Here is a 21,450-nt window from a genome sequence, read left to right on the forward strand (position 1 = left end):
CATCCTAAGAAAACTTAAATACCATGAAAAATAATAACAGTAATCTTGCTATAGACATATCAAGGTAAAAGCAATATACTCTATTAGACCAACTGGTATATTAAGCCCCTGAGATTTAAAGACAGCCGTGTACACCCAAAACCTTGAGTTCTTTTTCTTTTTCCCCAGCTGTACATCTTGTTTAAAAAACAAATAATATTTCTGCTACAGATTTGTACTTATCTGCTTTGAAAATCTTAGCGCCTGTTTTATAACAAGAAAATATTATGTAGAGCCAGCTTGCCATTTCCAAAGGTTATAACCATAACAACTGTGCAGCCTTAAAGCAGGATTCATGTGATTTAGATGCCTATATTATAAATCTACATTTGAGTTTGTCAACTAAAGCCCTTGGATAGTCAAGAGATGGAAGAGGAATTCTGCAAAACTCAGCTCCTCTGATGTTCAATGCCTTGGCATAAAGATGATATCAGTCATGCCATGGAATTTCCAGGAAGAGCAGCCAGCTCATATGCCAGTGAGTGTTGATATTAAACTTAGGTGAGAAGAGTCTTACCTCTAGGAAAAAAAACCCACACATACTCGCCATAAATAAACTTTCCACAACTTGAGTAAAATTGCACTGTGGGACTAGTGGCTCCACAAGGGGCTTGTTAAGCGCTGGGAATGTTCATTGTCATATTGAGTGTCTGGAGAAATATAATCCTCTTGTTGAACATGGGAAGAATGCAGTGAGGTGAAACAGAATTATTTAGAAGAGGAGAAAACCCACAGGCATATTTCTACTCTAGTTCTTCCTTCTTCACTTTGTGTAAAGAATGTGGAGGAAATTCACTGATTTATATCACTCCTCAGTCATGTTTCTATGAGGTTATATCTAATATTTTAAAATTAATCCTGTTCTGGGTGTGAATATAATACTCCAAAGCAAAAAGTGCATTAAAGAAATGGAAAAATGTCATTGCTGGTTCCAATTTCTTTTTTATATTCAAACAATTATTGTATGTTATCACGTTCAGACAGGGAGAAAAAAAAAAAAAAAAAAAAAAAAAAAAAAAAAAAAAAAAGCTGGTGAAATTGTTTTCCTATATTAAGTTCTCACATTGATAAGTAAAACATCAGAAGTTAAATTATAATACAATTTTGATTTAGTTATTTCTATTCCCTTTAACATATTTTTAATTTTTAAGCTTTTCAGATAAAGTACCCTAGAGTACAGAGTTATTTCACTTTACTGCTGAATTTTAGCTTTATTTTTTCCAATAAGTCAGTAGGTGTTTTACCCAAATTTATTCCAGTAAAGACTGAAACAAACTGTTTACCAAAGCAAGTAAACTGTGAGAAATTATAGTTTCAGGCATCCAGAATTAAAATCTGTACTTTATAGTCATGTAGAAAAAGATAAGCAGGTTTTCCCTTTATATTATGGTTAAAAAAAAAAAAATAAATCTCTTATTCATCTTGTTTTGGAGGGTTACTATGCAGCTACCGTACATTTTGCCTAAAGCATGAAGAAAGAATATTTAAATTACTTTTAGAAAATTGTTTCATTCATTAATTGAAAGAAATTGCATGATAGAATAACCAATAAAACATCAGGGTGATTTGCAGATCTGTTTTAATTTAAAAACTGATTTCAATTTTTAAAATTAACATGAATCCTGATCTTTCATAGCAAGAAAGTCAAAAGATTAAACGTTGACTCTTTAAGTCAATGGGCAAATAGATACCAATCTCAGAGAAACTAAGATTTCAGTCTTGATTCAACCTTGTAATAGAATTCCAAGAAAAACTAGTTTCTTAAATTCAATATGCACTGTTTTTCTATTGTTTACATATGATGATATTTTGGGTAATTAATTCATACAATGAGACAACAGCATGAAAAAAGCCCATTTTTTTCCCTTGGAAGGTGGCGAAGGGTAGATGACAACACTTCTGAGGATGTCAATACCCCTAAAAGTTACTCTTTTAATTCAGAGAAATATACATTAGATACCTTCTAAATGGTTTTGAGGCTAGTATTCTGTTAACACAGGTCCCCATGCGATATTGCTGCAGTTAAAATAAGGTGTCTTTCCTTTTCTTCTGTAAACAAAAAACTTCTGCTTCTAAAAACAATTGCAACAATTTCAGGTATATGAATTGTCCAGAATTTCATTCTGAAGATATGTATTACCAATAGAATTTTGCTTAGTAGCTCTGAGTTTAGAACTTGCCGAAACCATTTGAAAGACACTGAAAGAATAGAAAAATGCCTCCATTTTAAACCTAAATATTCAGTTAGTCCAATTGTGTATAGACTTTTAAAGAATGTGTACAGATTGTTTTTATGATAGGGGCAACACAAGGTCCTTATGCTATTGTACTGGTACATTTTATACTCTGGTTTATTAAAGTACCAACCTGGAAGACTCCACTGTACATATAAATTATCTAAAGCAGTGTAAAAAAAGCTTTGGAGATGCCAAATGCTCAGTTAGGACAGTATTGGTGGATTTAACATACTCCAGGGGAATGTAAATTAAAATAAAGTCTTCTGATTCCATAGCAATAATGTGAAACATTAATATTCAATGTAATTTATCTACTTTTCAAAGGTTGTTTAACAAGCATCTTGGGTGCCTTACCAACAGATTTACTTAATTTTGTGAGATATTATTGAACTACAAGTTTACATATCTTTTATGTCCTTAGTTTCCACTAACACATTTTTTGTGATAAACTTTTGTCTGTAAAATATTTCTCTCTGTAGAATGTAGTTCATCTTAAAAACCTCACTACATTAAACTGAGATATTATATACATAATGAAACAATCATCCTGGTAACAACATCCACTCACATTGTTTTTATTTCAATATTCTCATATGTTTCATGAAGAAAGAGAAATTGACTCACACAAACAAACTTCCATTTTGGAAAGGTCATTTTCCCATTTTTTTTCCCTTCATCTGAGGTAAAAAGCCAAACTTATTTGGAGTTATTATTTTACTTTAGTCTTCAACCTTACGCACAAAGCCAAAATTGAAAAAATCCTAACATATTAATGAAAAAAGAATCAGTACAAGTTTAAAAATACATTAGGTTTATAATAACACTTAGAAATAGGCCAATTTGTTGTAAATTTAACAACAGTATGCATAGTAATACACTGCATATTTTGCACAATATCTAATTTATTAATTTAAGTGGAATTCTTCATTTTGATTATGGACTAAGATTTCTTCTATTTCTTATCAATTATTTACACAATGCCTAACTTTTACTGTCATTGAATTGTCCACAGGGAGCACAGGACTCCAGCAGAGGTCATGACTGCATCATCAAATACTAGTGGCCACATCCTGGAAGACTTCTGGTAAATAACAGAAAAAGAGCCGTATCCTGTGCATGAAATAGGACATTGTCCAGAATGATGAGCATAGAAACACATCACCCAAAGGGAACAAGTTATTTGTCAGGTCTTATTTTAGAGAGAGAAAATTTTCCTTCTAAAGCCCATGGAGTCTATCTTATTAAAGAAGTTTTGACCACACCCTTTTGCTTGCTTCATTGAATTACTGCGTAAGGGTCTTCTCTTTACTCTAAGTACAATAGGAATAATCTCTAATAATTAAAACTGTGTCTTTGTGAGCACTCCAACTCAGCATAGGACAAAGGAAGAAATGTCAAAAGGTCACCAGCAGCAAGGTTGAAAATGAATCTGGAATTTTTTCTCTCTTAAACGTTTGCATCTCTTCTTTGGCTAAATTGCTGAAGCTGGTTTTCTAATTCATCATTTCGATTTATAACATAGAGTACATGACATCATCTGCACTTCCTTTGAAGTAAAATACATAAAGCTTTGCTCATTGCTGTCTTCATATAATGCTGGTTTTGAACAACCCTCTAAAGCCATTAACAATAAATATTTTAAATTAACATTTATAGGGAATATTTTATCAAACATTGACATAATGTTTGGTTATTATTACTCAAATACAGAGAGGAAATTAATTTAGGCCCTTGTTTTCAGGTGTATTAAAATGATTGCACTATAAAAGAAAACCACTCATTTCTAATTTACAAAAAATAAATTCATCCCACTTTTCAGCCATAAATTTGTTAAACCTACAGGATTTTATGCATTTTAAAATGGTAGGTTAGTATTCTGAACATGCTGCTTTAATAATAAGTCTATTGTTTGCTTTATATTTTATTAGTCCTTGCACAGAGTAATGGTAAATAGAACTTCTATCTGAGTATGTTCTGGAATTGAATTAAATTAATGATGAATAAAAGGAATGAGAGTAAGCTCTGATAATTATTAGCATCAGCTGAATTAAGGAGTCGCTGGGTACATTCAATATGGTTCATACCTGTCATTAACTTCAGAAACCCAGCAGAGTCTGTGCTAAAGCTCTAAATGCTTAGAAAACAACTCTCTTTGTTCTTTAATGCTTGTCTCACCTAGAACCTGCTAAAAATAAAGAGGAACATACTTATGGCAGCACCTCTCTGCAAAGAGCAGCACACCTGAAGAAATTAAACTCAATTTTTTTTTTTTTTTTTTTTTGGAAAAAATGGTGAACATTTTGTCTTATACAGTTAAAATCCAGTCCACTTAAAGCAGGCTATAGGCTTCCAATTACCTCTGTGTGTGTGTTTTTGTGTGTGTCCCTTTCAGGTTTGTTTTGGTTTGGTTTTTTTTTATTCACAATATATGGTGGCTAGCTGCATATAAAAGAGCCACATTTTTGAGCTGTGAGGCTAGGTAAATAATTTAATAATAATGATTTCTTCATACTATTTATTTTTACAGTAATCTTTTCAGCTCTAAAAATACATACAAACATGTAGTCATTTAAGATTTCCCATTATGCAAATGAAGACTAAATCTGTCAGAAAGCAAAAGAGGCAAAACTTATTCAACATAACCCAAACTTTAAGCAGCACTAACAGTTGATTACAGCATAACTGAATGAGAAAAATTACATTCCTTTTTTTTTGCCTTAAAAACCCAAAAAATGGGTTGAAGATGGAAAAGAATAAACTGGCACATTCAAGATTATTGCAGAAATTTGTTAAAGCAAGCTGAATTTAAATAATAAAAAATTACTCTGACAATTTATTATTCCTATAACTTGATTGCAAACATGCTGGAATCTGTAAATCTAATATTGTGCTCATTCCAGCAGGAATTGTTTCCAAGGGAACTTCTCAGAGTCTAATCATTGCATAAAGAAAACAAAGGGTATCTCTGAGGAAAGGCTTCAGGATTAAGAACCAACTGATTAGCCCTGAATCCACCTGCAAGGTATGAGGTTTTCTCACTTTTGACAGAATGGTAAAAGTATTTTAATATTTAAAACTAAAACAGAATAGGTAATGTTCCAACTGCGAGGCTGATGGGGTCTGTTTGCTTTATGATGTTCATGATGGAGAACTGTATTTTATTGCAGTGGGGATGGGAATATTCTCTCAGGCACAGACTGGGCTTCCCTTGACCTGAAGAAAACCCTTCAAAAGAAGAAATAGTTTGCAGATGCCTTGGTACTATAAGTAAAAAAAGAATATAAAAAAAATAAAATATTAAACCTAATATTTAAATAAAACAAATCACTGAAGGAAAGTATTTTTGACCCATGTTGTGCACTATGACTAAATTAACACTATACTTTTCTAATAAGATTCTTTCTCAATACTAAACACATTCTTAATTATTTCAGAGACAGCAGGTATGCCTTAATTAAAATTCCACATATAAAAGAAAACCTGCTAATCTGAAGTATAAAAGTCCACAAATGACTTTGTACATTGCAGGACACTTTAGACTGTCTAATTGCATAACCAAAAACCAAAAAACCTACCAATTATGCTTTTTATGCGAATATTTTGATTAGTTACAAGTTCAAATAATCAGTGTATAGATTTTGTTTTGCAAAACAGGGAATCTCAGAAGAATAAAGAAATGTATTCAAATTACTTAGACAATAATATTTTTTCAGTGTGAGACACAGATCTTAAAAAATTTTTAAGTTTCCATCAAGATCAAAGAAAAAAATCCCAAAAACCACAAATAAAAAAGTGAGCCATGAAATAGTTGTTACTGTAAAGGTGTACCCAAGATGGCATTGAGTGCCTATAAGTAAAGGTTTAAGAAGAGACTATTTTTTTTTTCTTATTCTTTTAAAAGGAAATGATCTTTTTCCATGGATTAGAGGTTTTCAACTGCTATACTTAGATGAGATGTATACTACCTATCAAGTGAGTTTGGCCTTTTGCAAAATGTGTGAATTCCCTTCTTATTTTTCAACTTTAATGACAAATCAGAATACAGGCTATTCCATGTTTCACTATGAGGCACACGGATATTTAACATGCAAAGCACGGAGGTTATAACAAGAAGAATATACAACACCAATATTGAAAATAATGTATTCATAATTACATCCATAGTTAATAGTCTGTAAGAGCAGCAGGTTTCCCTAAAGGAGACAGCAATTCTGACAAAACACAATGTGTGGGACAAAATATCCTTAAGTGGTGACTGTCCACAGTTGCCTGGAGGGAAGAGGTGGTGAGGAACAGGTGTAACGAAAATTAGTACTGTGAGTAAATCTATCTGCTAGTTCTATTTATTCACTTAATATTATAAAGATTATACGAAGACCCACAGTACTACTAAAGGAGTTTACTAATTTGAAGGTTGTCCTTAAATCTGCTGGGGTTTGCAGAGGTGGAAATTGAATAGTTCCCTCCCTATGAATTCATTCATTTTTAGCACATCAAAATCAGCCAAGTCACTTTCTGTTTCTGTCTAGTTAAACATTAAATACTGAACTCCTACCTACACTACAAGTGATGAATTACTTTTTTTTTTTAAAAACTATTCCTACAAATAGTAACATAGATCTAGTTCCAATACTTTTTTTTCTTTCTCTTTTCTGTCAGTCTGAGCCTGTTGAAGTACTGCTGTGCAGTGGAGCACCAACCAAAGGGACAGAAAGGATCACTTAAAGATGCAGCAAATATGTGCTTTTGAAATCCAGGTCTCAAATATTGCAAAAGATAACTGACATTATTCTGGTATAAAACACACACTTGAAGAACCTTTATCAGATTTCTTTATATCAGAGTCAATCAAACAGAGTATATGGATGTTTATTGTGAGGTTAATCACTCGACAGTAATTATCTATCTGTACTGACCAAATAAATCAATGCTATACAACAACAAAGAGATCCTGGTTATTGAGTTTAAATAACTATGATTGATTACTTGAATCTGCCAAAACAACATAAACAATATGATTTCCAGACACATCCAACAGTGGAAAATTGCATTCCCTAATTGACTATAATTTCTGTTAATGTGGAGGGAAAATGGGATACAGTGAAAGAGAAAACTAACTTTTCACCATTAAAGGAAACTGCTGCAATTCAACCAAAGGCTTAACATAAGTGTGTTGCTAGTTGCTGCTGGGCCTCAGATTTATAGATTAGATACAAAAAAAATGATCAAGAACAACCCACACAGTTATTCTAGAAGATTTTTTTTTCTTGGTTTACTAGACATTTTGAAGGTGCAAGAACTTAGACATGTAAGCCTCTTTGTCAACTGTATCTAGTTCACCTCTAATTTGCCAGGAAAATCCTCATTCTGCCTTCTTTTAGGAAATATACTGTGAAATACACAACATTACATAGATCATTATGTACTCCCATTGTAATTCTATAATTGTAAAAGCTCATTTTTTACCTTACATGTATGTTCAGGTATATGTTTTACATAATTGTAAAATGGAGGTTAGAGGTCTGGTGAGAAACTGAAAATTCAATGAACCATTCTTCACATTGTTCTTCCTCTGTGGACATTACTGTTACAGCATATATTTTTTTCATTGATAATGGATTTTAAATATTGACATGGTTGTTTTAAAAGCAGGTTACATTAAATGCATCTTATGGAATTGCTGTTTGCTGAATTATAGAGTTTATTCATGTTACATAATTACTATGTGGAACTTAATACTTCAAAATATTTTCAAAGCCAAGACTAAACGGATTAAAAAAATAATCAGACTAATGTAAAATAGATGAATTGGTAACCACAGTGCATGACAACTGAGATCAGGAAGTTCTTGAACTATAAACTAGAGAAAGTGGGGGAGAGAATAACAGAGGAAAAATGCTCCTGCCCTCATCATCCACTGCTCAAGCACCTGTCACACACCTGCAATGGTCCCACTGGGACAGAGCTGCTGCTCTTGGGTTGTGGCTACAGCTGTTCTCATGCCCAAAGACAATTAGAGCTTCTATCATGGAGATATTGCTACAGCAGCTTTTATGTCCCAAGTAATTTAATCACATGACAGAATATGATAGACATAATGATTTTTGGAGCAGAACAAAACTCAGACTTGTCAAGGTATTACAGATACCACTGTGAAATATTCAGGACAGTTTTAATGTACCAACCATTCATACCTAGGCACACAGCAAAGTTCTGTGCAAACTGTATGACTCAAAAAGACACAATTTGTACCACAATATTCAATGCCTTTTCTTTTTCTTAAATATAAGAGATAGAAAGAGCCTGTAATTACCTGTAACTGTCAACTCCGTCGTTCTTCTGACAACAAAGAATCCATATTTTAGCTCACAAGTGTAATTTCCAATGTCATCCTCTCTAACTTCCCGAATGACAAGAGTGTCCTTTTTAAACACAATACTTGATCTCCACGTCTTTGACTTGCATTCCTGTTTAAAGAGAATATAAAACTTCAGGGACTGTGTTCCTACACTTGAAAAGGACCACTGTGTACAATGCTGCCCAAAGTCAAGGTGGCTAGGCAAGAGCCCAGGCTTGCTATAAATGTATATTAACTAAATATGTAAAAATCCAGTCTATTTAGATGTTGGTTAAAAGTAATTTTATCACCTGATTTGATATTTATGCCTCTGGCTATAAAAGGGAGTTGATTTCTTCGGTGTGGTGTTTTGTTTTTTTTTTACATTAGTGTGCTGAGTGGCTCATATTTAATTTACTTATTCAGCATTACACTTATGTCTGCAGTCTATAACTTTTATATTACCAGCAGCTCAGGCTGCAGGGAATAATTATTTTTTTTCCTTTTTAATTCAATTTAAAAAATATATAATTAAAAAATTTAGAGAAACAGAAGACGAGAATGAGGAGGAATAAGGATCCTATATATCTCTTTCTAAAACCATTAGAATCAAAGCTTTCTGAACTTATGAAAGGTGCATTCTTATTCTAATAAAGTGTTTTCTTACAGACACAAACTCCAAGCTGAGATTCAAGCAAATAGTTTGCTATATTTCTTCTAGATATGCTATCAGTTAATTTGGACATTATCTTTCCAGGCCACAAAATTTTACTTTTTAGGTAGCACTGTCTTGCATATCATAATTAATCGTACTGCACTGCCCACAGGCAACACTACTTGCAAGAATTTGGTCCTTAAGTAATGATGTAGAAAAAAATACACAATATTTAAACAAAGTTATTGATAAAAACAGCGAAATTATATTTGCAAATATAACCTTAAGTATATATGTAGAAACTGAAGTTTTGGTAGTATTTGCTGAATTTTATGCTGCAAAATTAAGCTGTTTATTTAGGTAAAGCATACATAGATATCTCATACAGTTTACTAAAGGAAGCATTTGAATTTTTCAATTAGTCCATTCTTTTCTACCATTGTTGGTTCTGTTGTCTTTTCTTGACAAAATTAAAACCAACACAAGCTTCATAACACATTAAGATCAAGAGAATCATAAGAACATTGTATAATATATATTTGAAGGTATAAAACTCTTGCATTCCTTACCTTATACCACAGAATTTCAGGCTCCCTAAATGGAAATAAAAAATCCTCGATTTCAGGACATGAGATTTCCTTGCTTTTGCTAAGTTCAGCTTTTTCAAAATATTTCATCTTTGAATTGTAGCAGAGTCCAGTGTCATTTTCACCCACCGTCAGCGAAATGGACACTTTCATACAGTAAGTTGAGTTTCTGTAATGCAATAAAAATAGAAAGAAAAGTCTAATAAACTGGAACTCAAGCAACACACCAAGAGCCAAACATTCATCAGCGTCGAGTATGCCTTAAACTGGAAGTGGCAACATTTTACAGACGTTAATTAAAAAGAATCTTGTGATTAATTATAGAATGAGGGATGTTTCAATCTAAGGCACTGCCAGTTTGTTGACTGTGACCTTCAATGCCCACACTCCCAGGACAAAATGTTCTGCATTACCTACAGGCTTTATGAGCTTGTGTTCTCCCCTGAAATTTGTCACTACATCTGTTTCTGGATGTTGATAAGCCAGGCAGTCAGAACTAGGGATCTTTGTCTGCGTTCTCACATTCCACATTCAATCAGGCAAAAAGGCAAAATTGCTTGAAATGATTCTTTAATTTTTTTCATTTGAGTTTCCAGGTGGGGAGCCAATGAGTGTATAAAGCTGAGTACTCCCTGGGAGCACACTGTGATGGTGTAAGATTTCTCTCCTACTGTTCTGTAAATGCATTTTACCCCTGGCCTGCTGACAGAGGATCCTGCAGAGAGAACTGAGGAAGCATTCACCTCCTTATCACCATTCTCATCCTCTACAAGCTGATTGCTTATTTAAAATGGACGTGTGTGTATAAGACATGACAGAATCTCAAAGATCAATTTCCTAATATCTGTTTCCTTTTTCTGTTCAATAAGAGGGGATAGAAATACTTAAGGATAAAGAATAAGAAAACTTAATTCAAAGAATTTAGAGCCAAATTTTCTACAGAAAATATAACCCTGTAAGTAACCATCAAATTGGAGAATAGTCTTAAAAATGCAAATTTTTTGAACAGAATGACCCTTTGCTATCGATCTAATTCATGGACTTGTAAGGAAAACAAACACAAAATTATTTCCTCATAATGAAGAAGAAGTAAGCATAATTTGTTACCATGTTTGAGAATCTGGCTGTATAAAGCAAATAAAGTTGTTTAAGCTTTATGCAAATCAAAGAAAGGATCCACTGAATATGAATCACTCTTGCTGCATTTAAGCTTGTAAAGAGCCAATTTCCATTCTTAAATCTACAGCAATTGAAATTCACTCACTTTTTAATGAATACTTTTTCATTAGTGTAAATGATGTTATTTTTCTATTAAGATGTTACTTGGAATATTTTATTTATTTGTTTGTTTATCGTGTGTCTTGAAAATATCATAAAAAGTCACTTAATTCTGTTTTTTTCCAAATTGGTAAAATGCTTTTTCTTTTTTCTTGGAAGACTCATCCCTTGGAAACAGGTTCTGAACAAGTCATCAGACCCTGAGGTTTAAGAGTAAACTAACTAGATGAGAGTGTCCTATTATTGGATGAGGGGTAGCAGTATAAGGGAGTGGTTTGGCCCTACAATTTTCACATTTAAATATTCTCTTTAAATCTTTCCAGTTCATGTCGCTGAATCTCGTTATTTAAATATTTCTAGAAGGACATGGCAGGGGAAAAAAAAAGAAAGAGAGGACACTTTACTGACTTCCCAGTCTCTGAAGACGCAACGTTAGTAAAATTTTTGCATAGGCATCCTTCAGTATTTGGAGTGAATTTTGCAAAAATTATGATTAAATGTTTTGATGTACTAAAAAACTCTGTTCTGCAACAGTGGCAATGTCAATTGCCAGAGACAGAATTTCATCTGAGGCACATCCAAGTTTCCATCGCAACAGCAGATCCTTCAGCAGATGCAACTAAGGCTTCCTGCTCATAAGAGAAGCATTTTGGAAATATTTCAGAATGTTTAAGTTCATTGCTTGAAGTGGATCTTTCTAAACTGTCAGATACACGGTACTGAAAAATTTTGGGTGGATTTTTGTCAGCTGAGTTCCCTAACAGAAATTTCTTTCAAAAGCTGAAGGTATTATCAAAAAACCCTACAGTTCCAGATGCCCACTGGTGACACAGACTTCCTTATTTCAATTCTAAATACTAACTGCACTGGCAGTCTGACTCATCTTATGCTCTGTGTCAGAAACCAAAGCTGTTGGGATGAAACAAAACTCAAAGAGGTGGGCACAGAAGGCAGAGCAACACAAACAGTATGAGGTAAGAAAACCAAGATAATGGGCTCACCCTACAGAAAGAGAGAAAGAAAATTAAATAGTCCCCAGGTAGGAATGAAGAAGAAGAAAGAGGGTGTGAGTTTGCTGATTACAGCTAGAGTATGAAGGATACACTAGATGTCAATCCTCTGAGGCAACAGAAAAAGCACAGGCAGCAGAGCCCTCTGGAGCATGCACATACTGCAGAGGGTAAAAAAACGCTCATGTGTTAGAAGTAAGAAAGTTTTCCATATGTCTCTTACTAGAGGGACCAGATAAGAAACAAATAAAACAAGCAAAAACCCTATGGCATGAGTTAAAGGGATTTTAAAAACTGGTGTTAGCTAAACTAATTGTGCTTTAACTTACTTATCACGATACCTTTGGGGCGTTTCTTTTGTTTGTTTGTTTGCCTTTGTTTTTTCCGGAACATGGTGATAAGAAGAGGTGAAAAAATAACTAATTATTTTTTTCCCTAATCTAATCTACCAGTCACAAATGTTTGCAAGCATAAAATTAGCTAGAACCTTTTTGTACATATAAGTGAAGGTTTTCATTTTAATCTGTTATTCAATAGATTTTCAAGTGCTATACTAAATAATGAGATCTAAAAGTACACAATACAAAAACAGGAAGAAAAAAGCTGTTTGGTGGTTTTTGTTTAAGACAACACACTCATTTAAATAAAATTTATCCTAAAACAACGTTCAATGAACGTTGTTAGAGAGAAAAGGAGAAAAAGAGGAGACACAAGGGGGGAAGACAGATGAGAACACACACAGATCAAGAATAGCTTCTCTAAACTTTAGCTTTTGCAATATTCCCATCTACATTTAAAAGAGTTGCTTTGAGAATTAAGCACTTAAAGCATGGTTTCTTTATAAATACATCTCTAAAATGGGCCAGATGGGTTTACGCTTACAAAACTCTGCTTTTTTTTCCCCTCAGAAAAAGACCTGTGGGTAATTGTCAGTCTCCAGCCTCACCAGAGAGAGCTCAGTGATGGGTTTATACAACTCAGTACCATCCAGGCAGTGTCCCTCATCATCCCTATTCATGACAGGAGGGAAAGTGGGACTCTTCCTGCTACTTGTCCACTCTGGTGCCTTGCCATTATACTATTTACCAGAGTAAACAAACTGGACAGCAAACAGGAAGCCAGAAAATCTCTCTTATGTTTCTCCTCATCATACAAAGTTGAAAAGTAACTTTATTTCTGATTGAGTTGGGAAAGAAACTTTATTTCCAACTCCTTTAGAATTGGACATTTAAAAGAAATTCTGAGAAAATTTTTTCTTTGCAGTTTTTATTTAAATTTTTTTAAGCAAACTTAGCCACTGATGTCCATATCCACTTTCTATACATGGTCCACCACATTTCTGGGGAAAATTTTGTTGACTTCATTAATTAATTTTTTCATGATTTTGCAGACCCAATTTTGTCCTTTTTCAGTCCAAATAACTTCTGTTACAGTTATTTGGATGCCTGAAAGCTGGAGAGAAAAGAATTCATTCAAGACAGAAACAAAACCACGTTATTGCTAATCTACTCGTGCTCTTGGCCTGTGGCTCCAAAGGCTCTTTGTGAGCTTGTAAACTTTCACACAAAATTTTTTAAAGCCTCTACATAGCAGCAGGGTTTTTTGAGGACACGCCTGAGGGCTTGGGCACTTGGTGAGGGAGAAAGGCCAGGGTACCATGGGGCAGCCAGGATTACAGCCAGGATTACTCTTGTGCCCTGATGTCCCCTTGGGGGCAGGATCTGATGGCCCCAGCAGGTCCCTGCTCCCCCAGTGGCTTCTGGAGCATTGTTGAAGTGCATTTTGAGTTTTCTAAAGTTCTGTATGGTTTTTATTATTGAGTTTCTGTAATAATTCATTTCTACCCCCACACCCCTTTCCTTAATTCTGTCATTATCCTCTCAATAGGCCCCTCCCTCCCCACTGTACCCCCTCAATAGGCTCTCCCAGTATGTTGTACGTCCCATTGTATCTTATCAATTGACACTCCCTGGTACTTGATGGCTCTGGCAAAGCCAGATGGTTCAGCCAAGGCTTCAGGTATCCCCACACCCCTTTTGCCCCAAAATGGCAATGTCAATGTCCCCTGTACCTAAGTCACTCCCCCTCATTTCCAACAGTAACACCCCTGTACTTAAGGGGAGGTAAGACCCCAAATCCTCACTCACACTCACGCTCTCGCACCCTGGGCTTTGCCCTAAATAAACACTTTCCTGATTACCACCCAGTGTGAGCTGCTCCTTCTTCCAAGCAAAGTCACATCTCAGTCTGAAATCTGGACCTAAAGATAAAACTCGCTTATATGGTATCTGAAGAGCAGAGCTAGCCAGGACACAAGCTCAGAAGAATCATAGAGCATTCATTCAGGACAGCAGTTCTCAGACTTTATATTCAGGATTCCTTTTTATTTGGTTTGGGTTTTGTTTGTTATTTGGGTTTGTTGTTTAATTGGTTGGGTGTTTTTTTTTGTTTGTTTGTTTTTGTGTTTTTTTTTTTCCCAAGCTCTGGAATGGGTGACTCCCACACTTGCTGGCTCTGATATCTGAAATCACAGATTGCCTTTTCCACAAAGCTTCCAGAGCCAACAGAGCTGCAAGTGCTGGGGCAGTGCTTCAGGCATGGGGAAAAGAGAAGAAAAGTGAAGGGAGATGGACAGAAGCCGGCTGGAATTTTCCTCTGTGCCTTAGAAATTATCTCCTGCTTCCATACCCTGGGGGGCCAACCCAGTTTGAAAACTGCTTTTGACCTCAATTGAATTACATAAGCACTGATTTCTTTCCTCAAGGGTCACCTAATTATTTGCATGATACTATGAAATAACCCAGTGCACAGGAGCCTCCAGGACTATTTGAATATCAATACTCTGCAAGATACTTGTTTCAATAGGTTTGAATTAGACACACCAGAAAATATTGTAGAGTTTCAATGCCCGGTTCTATCCTTGGAAGCCAAACCTTCACATTTTATCTTTTTCTGACACAAGTGGTGCACACTGCCATCCTGAGTTTCCCCTTCACTCCAAAGCTGTCAGATGAGAATGTCAAAATACAAAGTCTAACTGCATTAGAATAATGCTTTCCTTGTGTAAGAGGGAGCTAGTGGATGATGTGAAAGGCCTTTTATTGATGTTCTTAACAGTAAAAATTAAATAAAAAATTAGCCTTTACAAATGGAATTTAATTTTCTCATCCTTATAATACCCTAAAGCTTATTTTTGGGTAAACTAGAAAAAGTGTAAATTTTTATGCTACTGATTTTTCTGTATGATCTCTGTCTTTTTTAAAGTCAAAGTGAAACTTGTTTCTTTATGAGAACTGGAATCAATCTGATATTGATTTCCCCATTTTAATAAAACTTCACTTTCTTAATACAAAATACTCAAACAAAATTATGACAATAAACTTAATTATGAACTTGTACTGGCAATTGCATGGAAGGCAAAATTACATAAAATTAACTAATTTCCCTCATTTCCCCATAAAACATTTTATTTCAGATTAAAGCTTCCTTTCAGATACATGAAAAGAAAAAATCCATCATTTTACTGTACAGATATACTAAAAAATTCCTATAATGTAACTCTGTCTGCATTCCTACAGTATGTGACTATAAATCTAAATAAATTTTATTTGAAGGTAAAGATTTCTTACAGAGAAAATATGTCTATATGTTTATATATACGTGTCTATAAACCAGTCATATGTGTATGCTGGGGATTCCAGCAATTGTAAAACTAATACTAGAGGTAAGCGATTCAAGAAAGTTACTATATAAAAATTTTAAAAGCATATTAATAGTATACCTATATGTTATTTTGTATGAGAAAAAATTCAATTTTAAAAATAACTCTATTAAATATTTGGTATCAGAAATGCAGAGAATAGCACTCATGGATTGCAGGTAAAAATATTAGAGGTAGTTAAAAAGGGTAGTAATAAATCAAAAAAGCATTTTACTGTACAGGGCATATAGGGTGAATAAAATATGGATTGCCAGCAATCTGAATTTAATTGCACATTTGATACTTTAGTGCTAGTTACAAATTTAGTGCTAAATTAGCTACTCATTTCAGTAAGACTTCCCAGGACCATTAGTGAAGAAATTTTTGGCCAGTGAGTCATAAAGTGCCAGAATGGAGATGTGTCAGAATGATGCTAAACGATTTCACTGCAGCAGATCAATGTATATTCCCAGAGGAGACAGAAGTGTGAAGAGCTGTGCAAAAGTGTACCCTCATGGAAGAAAACCCCTTTAGCTTTCAACAAACTCCAGTAAGGAGCTAATACCATAGCATGGAATGCCTCTAGGTACACTATGACCCCATAACACAGGACACAATGGCACTTGCTTTTTCTTGGGAACCAACGATCCTGAAGAAGAGTAAATTTTGTACCCATACTTAGCACCATATGCCAGAATAGCAGAGATGCTTCCTTCAAAATTTACAAGTTAATAGAGTTATGTTATTCCTCCCATTTCTTTCATTTATAGAATCACAGAATCACAAAACATTTGAGATCAGAAGAGAACTCAGGAGTCATCTTGTCCAACCCTCCGATCAAGGACAGACACTTAGATCTGCCTGCCCAGGAGCGTGTTCAGACAGTTTTTGAAGATATCACCAAGGATGGAGACTCCACAACCTCACTGGGCAACCTGTGCCAGGATTCAGTCACTCTCATGGCGAAAAGTGTTTCCTGAAGTTCAAATGGAATATTCTGTGCTCCAGTTTTGCCCATTGCCTCTGGTCCTGTCACCAGGAAACACTGAAAAGAGCCTGGCTCCTTCCTGCTGGCAACCCTCCCTTCAGAAATGTATATTTGTCAGTGAGATTCTCCTGTGCCTCCTCCAGGGTCGAGTCCCAGCTTTCTCAGCCTGTGCTGTCAGAAGAGATGCCCCAGTTCCTTTATCATCTTCATGCCTCCTCATTGGACTCTCTCCATATTTTTCTTGCACCAGCAAGTCCAGAACTGGTCACTGTGCTCCAGTGATCTCACCACTGCTCAGTAAAGAGGAAGGGCCACCTCCCTTGGTGTGCTGGCAATACTTCGTCTAATGCAGCACAGCTCATCATTCACCGTTTTTGTTGCAGGGGCACATTGTTGGTTGAACTTGGTCTTCACCAGAACCTCCAAGTCCCTCTCTTCAAAGTTGCATATATTTTTGTATATGGGACATGTGTTTACTCAGGTGGTTTTTTCACTCACAGGGGATGGAGGGGAAACATTAAACAAAAAAATACTCTAAGTATTATATAAAAAGGACAGAAAAAATAATAGGGTTGGTATGAGAATGACTAGAAAAAATGCAGACTTTTTAAATTTAGAGGGCCTTAAAAATATGTCTACTGTATGGTGCATCAGAGTGTGCTCCCAGCAGCTGTGCTTCTGTGTTCAGGAACAATTGAGTGTTACTACATCCTGATGACTCACAAGGTCAACAAATACTGGAATGTCTTTATCACCAAAATATCCCTTTTGCAAATGCAACTGGCCTTCTTTTATAATACTAAAACTGAAAACATTGAAAATGCAGTGCTGCTAAATGGCTTCTCCCTTGTTCCCTCCCTTTGCCTGATGAACTCACACAGTTCTCAGATAAAGACAGATCTTGTCATTCAGTCTCAAGTGCTAAGTTAGTTTTCTGTTCAGCTGTCCAGCAGATGCATAAAGAATATCCCACTAAGGTGTCTGTCTTTCTGAATGATTAGATATTTATCTGTTGTTAACTCTGCATGAGCGTTATTTTCTGAATAGAAAAGTTACTCATTGAAGGTAGATATGGACAGAGATATACAACAATTACAACATTTATTATAGATATTAGAAGAATGACATTTGCACATGAATAACATTCCCTTGAAAATCTCTCCATAACTCTTTCCCATATCTACCCAGTAAAAATGGGAATACATTAAAAAATCATCACATTTATTAGGTTCAAGGCTGTTTCCTAGCATACTGATGACACTTTTCATACCACTGAAAATTCTCTAATGGGATTTAATGACAATTCTGAATTTAAAAAACCTAAATAATTCCTAGAATTATGACACCTACTTTTGTTAAAAAAAAAAACCAAACCAAACCAAACCAAACCAAACCAAACCAAACCAAACAAACAAAAAAAAAAAAAAAAAAAAAAAAAAAAAAAAAAAAAAAAAAACAAAAAAAACCAAACCAACCCCCTCCCCCCAAAAACCCCAAACAACCCCCTCCCAAAAAACCCCACCCCCTACAGTTTTAGTTATACGTGTTTTACACCTGCTTTCCTAAGAAGAAACAATTCAGATGTAAGTCATTCTCCCTTACCAATTACAGGATTAAAAAGAAGACAGTACTATGACATCTCAGTAAGTGTGTCACTGTGTGCAGATAGAGCCAGAACACAAAAGAAAGTAACAATTTTCTGCAGAAAAGTCAGTCTTTGGAAAAACCGCTACTGTTGCTACTAAAGCAGAAATTTAGAAATGTGCAAGAATTTTTATGAAATTTATACAACTGAAGACCTTAGAGCAAGTCCTGAATGTCCAAAGGTGACAGGATTTGAAGGAACAAATCAATAAACAAAGGAATATAACACAATTCGGATTTATCCTTCATTTGAGAACCATAAAGCACACAGGAAATTTAGCTATTAACCATTTTTGACTGTGTTCATATGAACAGCTTTACCTCAAAACAGTTTCCAAAATCGCCTTAGTGTGATCTGTAAAAATGTAATAAATGTTTTTATTTCACTCTAATTTTAAGCTCTAAAATGTGATCCTGATACCCTTCAGGCTGTAGCTGAAGATCAGAATTATGGAAGCTCAGGCAATATAAACCAATATTTGCAATATGTTCACACCAACAGCATCCCTGAAGACAAACATGGGCAAGCAAGAACTTCCACGCACCTGAGCTACCAACTCTTCCCAGCATTGAAAGTGTTCTCAGTTCAGCCTCCAGAGCTTCTATCCAGTTTGCATTTCTGCCCTTAAATGTACTAAACACCATCTTTATGTCCACATAGTCAAGGGAAATTGTAGAAAAATAATCATCTTTACAGAGAAGAAAAAATAACTCAGTGAGCCATTTTAGGGAAACATGATTTGAGGATCTTCCCTCAAAGAAATATTTTATTGAAGAGGCTGGGACAGCCAGAGGGACACACATTTTGTTGTAAGGCTTTCAAAGCATGAGTTGTGGCTCCATGCTAAAGAACTATTAATTCCTTTCTTCTTACACAATCCCCAAATAAATTACTTCTTGTTTTCCTCAGCATAAAACCAATATGGACCTTTGCTCCTAATGCTGCATTTCCATCTCCAGTGACTGAGCTTAAGTACAATACATTTGAGAATTCAGCAGAGACTCGAGTTTGAAATTTATAAAATTATACTATTATTTGTCCCGTATTATTATCTACCACCAAGGTAAACAACTCTGATGTGACAAATGAAAAGGTTTCAGAGGCACTGGATGTCCAAACAAACAGAATGAGAGGAAAAGACACAGGCAGGTGCCAGACACTATAGCTATATATTTTCATTGCTAGATTTAGCTTTCAAGCTTGCTGCTACGTGTCATCCTCAGAAGCATGAATCACCCAGAACATCCAGACATGAAAATACAGTCATATGAACAGCAGCAATATGAATGTATGAGAGCATTTCTACACAGAAGCTTTGAATAATTTCACCTAAGTCAAGTGTGCTTGTGTAAGCTATTTTAATTTCACTAAAATGAGGCTTGCTTTACACATTTTAATTCATACCTCAAACATAAAAGGTAAACTGAACAAGTTTAAATACATTTCAGATAATTGAAAATCACTTCTTTTTCAGCTGGACTATGATGCAACATTTATGTGCCAGTCTTTATACAACATCTTTCAGCACAGATGCAGGAGGGACAGTAGCAGACACCTCTCTCTCAGACACATTTTTCTTGATGGTAGACTCACAGAAAAGTTTGCTTCATTTGTCAGAAATACAGAATCTCCACTTTGGCTTGTCTGGATGCTTCCTCCTATAGCAGGACACAGGTTCCAGCTGTGCTGGTGCTGCCAGCTTAATCATCTGCTGTTCTTTGTCACCTAGCTTCACCCACAAATTCCCCACTATCTAAATATAGGAATAGCTGTATAAAAAAGCTCAATTCCATTTATAAATACACTTTGGCTCAAACCCTGCCACCAGTTTTTACAATAGGTAGAGAATAAATGAATATATGAACTATTTATGAGTAGAAAACTTAACCTATATCGTCATATACGTACCACATTTTCTGGTTTCTATTTTTGTTTCTGCAATCTATTTCAGTCACATCTTTTTTCATCATATTGGGAAAGAACAAAGAGAACCTGTGAATTCCTGTATTGATTAAGCACTTTGTCACATTTTTCATGGATGAATTAATATCCATTTGCAAGTATTTTAATATTCAGAGTAATTTGAATTAAATCGCTATTTTCTTGACATTTGTTCAGAAACATGACTTCTGCTCATGATCTTGATGTCTTTGTTAGAGTCAGGTGAATCTGGTAACCAGAGGGATGAGGAGAGGCTGCAGCACATGCAGGTTCATCCAGGAACCAGGCTAAGCACAGGTACCCCACAGGTGGGCACACACACACACACATAGAGCTCACAGGGCTGCTCACTCACACACACACACACACACACAGATGCCCTGTGCTTGCTGAAATAATGAACTGCAGAGTTGACCCAGCCCCGTGCCTCCCCTCCAGCTGATCAAGTTGAAGTCAGCTAGTGGAGGAATACACACATACACAAACACTCAATGTTGGTGCTCCCAGCAGCTGGTTTAGCCTCTCATCCCAGGAGCTGGCCCAGCTCCACTGTTTGCCCCAGCTGCTGGCACTGGCAGATGAGGTTTGCAGTCCCCACCAGCTGCTGGTCCTCAGACAACTCACCCTGCTCCCCAGCCAGGCCAGCTCAAGGCTCACTAGCATGCACCGACCAACAGCTGCTTAGTGGAGGCAACACACATGTGGAGAACTGAAATGCCCTTTAATGAGAAGATGGGATAAATTACATAGCTTAGACTAGAGTACCTACCATCAGCATATTTACACTGAACAGCATTTTATCTCTTTTTTCTAATATCCTCTTGCCTTTTATATCCTACTCCATTTCTTTCCTGCACATTACATTAGTCTCTCTGGTCCTTCCTTTCCTGCACATTACATTAGTCTCTCTGGTCCTTCCCCTAAATAAGATTCATGCACCCTCAAAATCACTTCAGAAGATTATTTAACAATACTTTTCCTCCCTGCATCCCATAGGAAGCCCCACACACACTTCAGTTGAAGACCTTTCCAG

At 35.5% G+C, this 21,450-nt stretch overlaps 1 protein-coding gene across 1 annotated transcript in view; it reads right to left on the reverse strand.

Moving 5' to 3' along the window:
- Nucleotides 1–21,450, reverse strand: part of IL1RAPL1 (interleukin 1 receptor accessory protein like 1) — a gene marked incomplete at both ends in the record, with an annotated part of 598,003 nt that overhangs the window by 251,968 nt on the left and 324,585 nt on the right. Inside the window, 2 exons of the mRNA XM_083855627.1 lie at nucleotides 8,590–8,743; nucleotides 9,838–10,024. Coding sequence (XP_083711753.1) covers nucleotides 8,590–8,743; nucleotides 9,838–10,024 — 341 coding nt within the window. The remainder of the gene's footprint in view (nucleotides 1–8,589; nucleotides 8,744–9,837; nucleotides 10,025–21,450) is intronic.

Source organism: Zosterops lateralis (genome assembly GCF_965231275.1).
Source record: "Zosterops lateralis genome assembly, chromosome: 2".
Taxonomy (NCBI): domain Eukaryota; kingdom Metazoa; phylum Chordata; class Aves; order Passeriformes; family Zosteropidae; genus Zosterops; species Zosterops lateralis.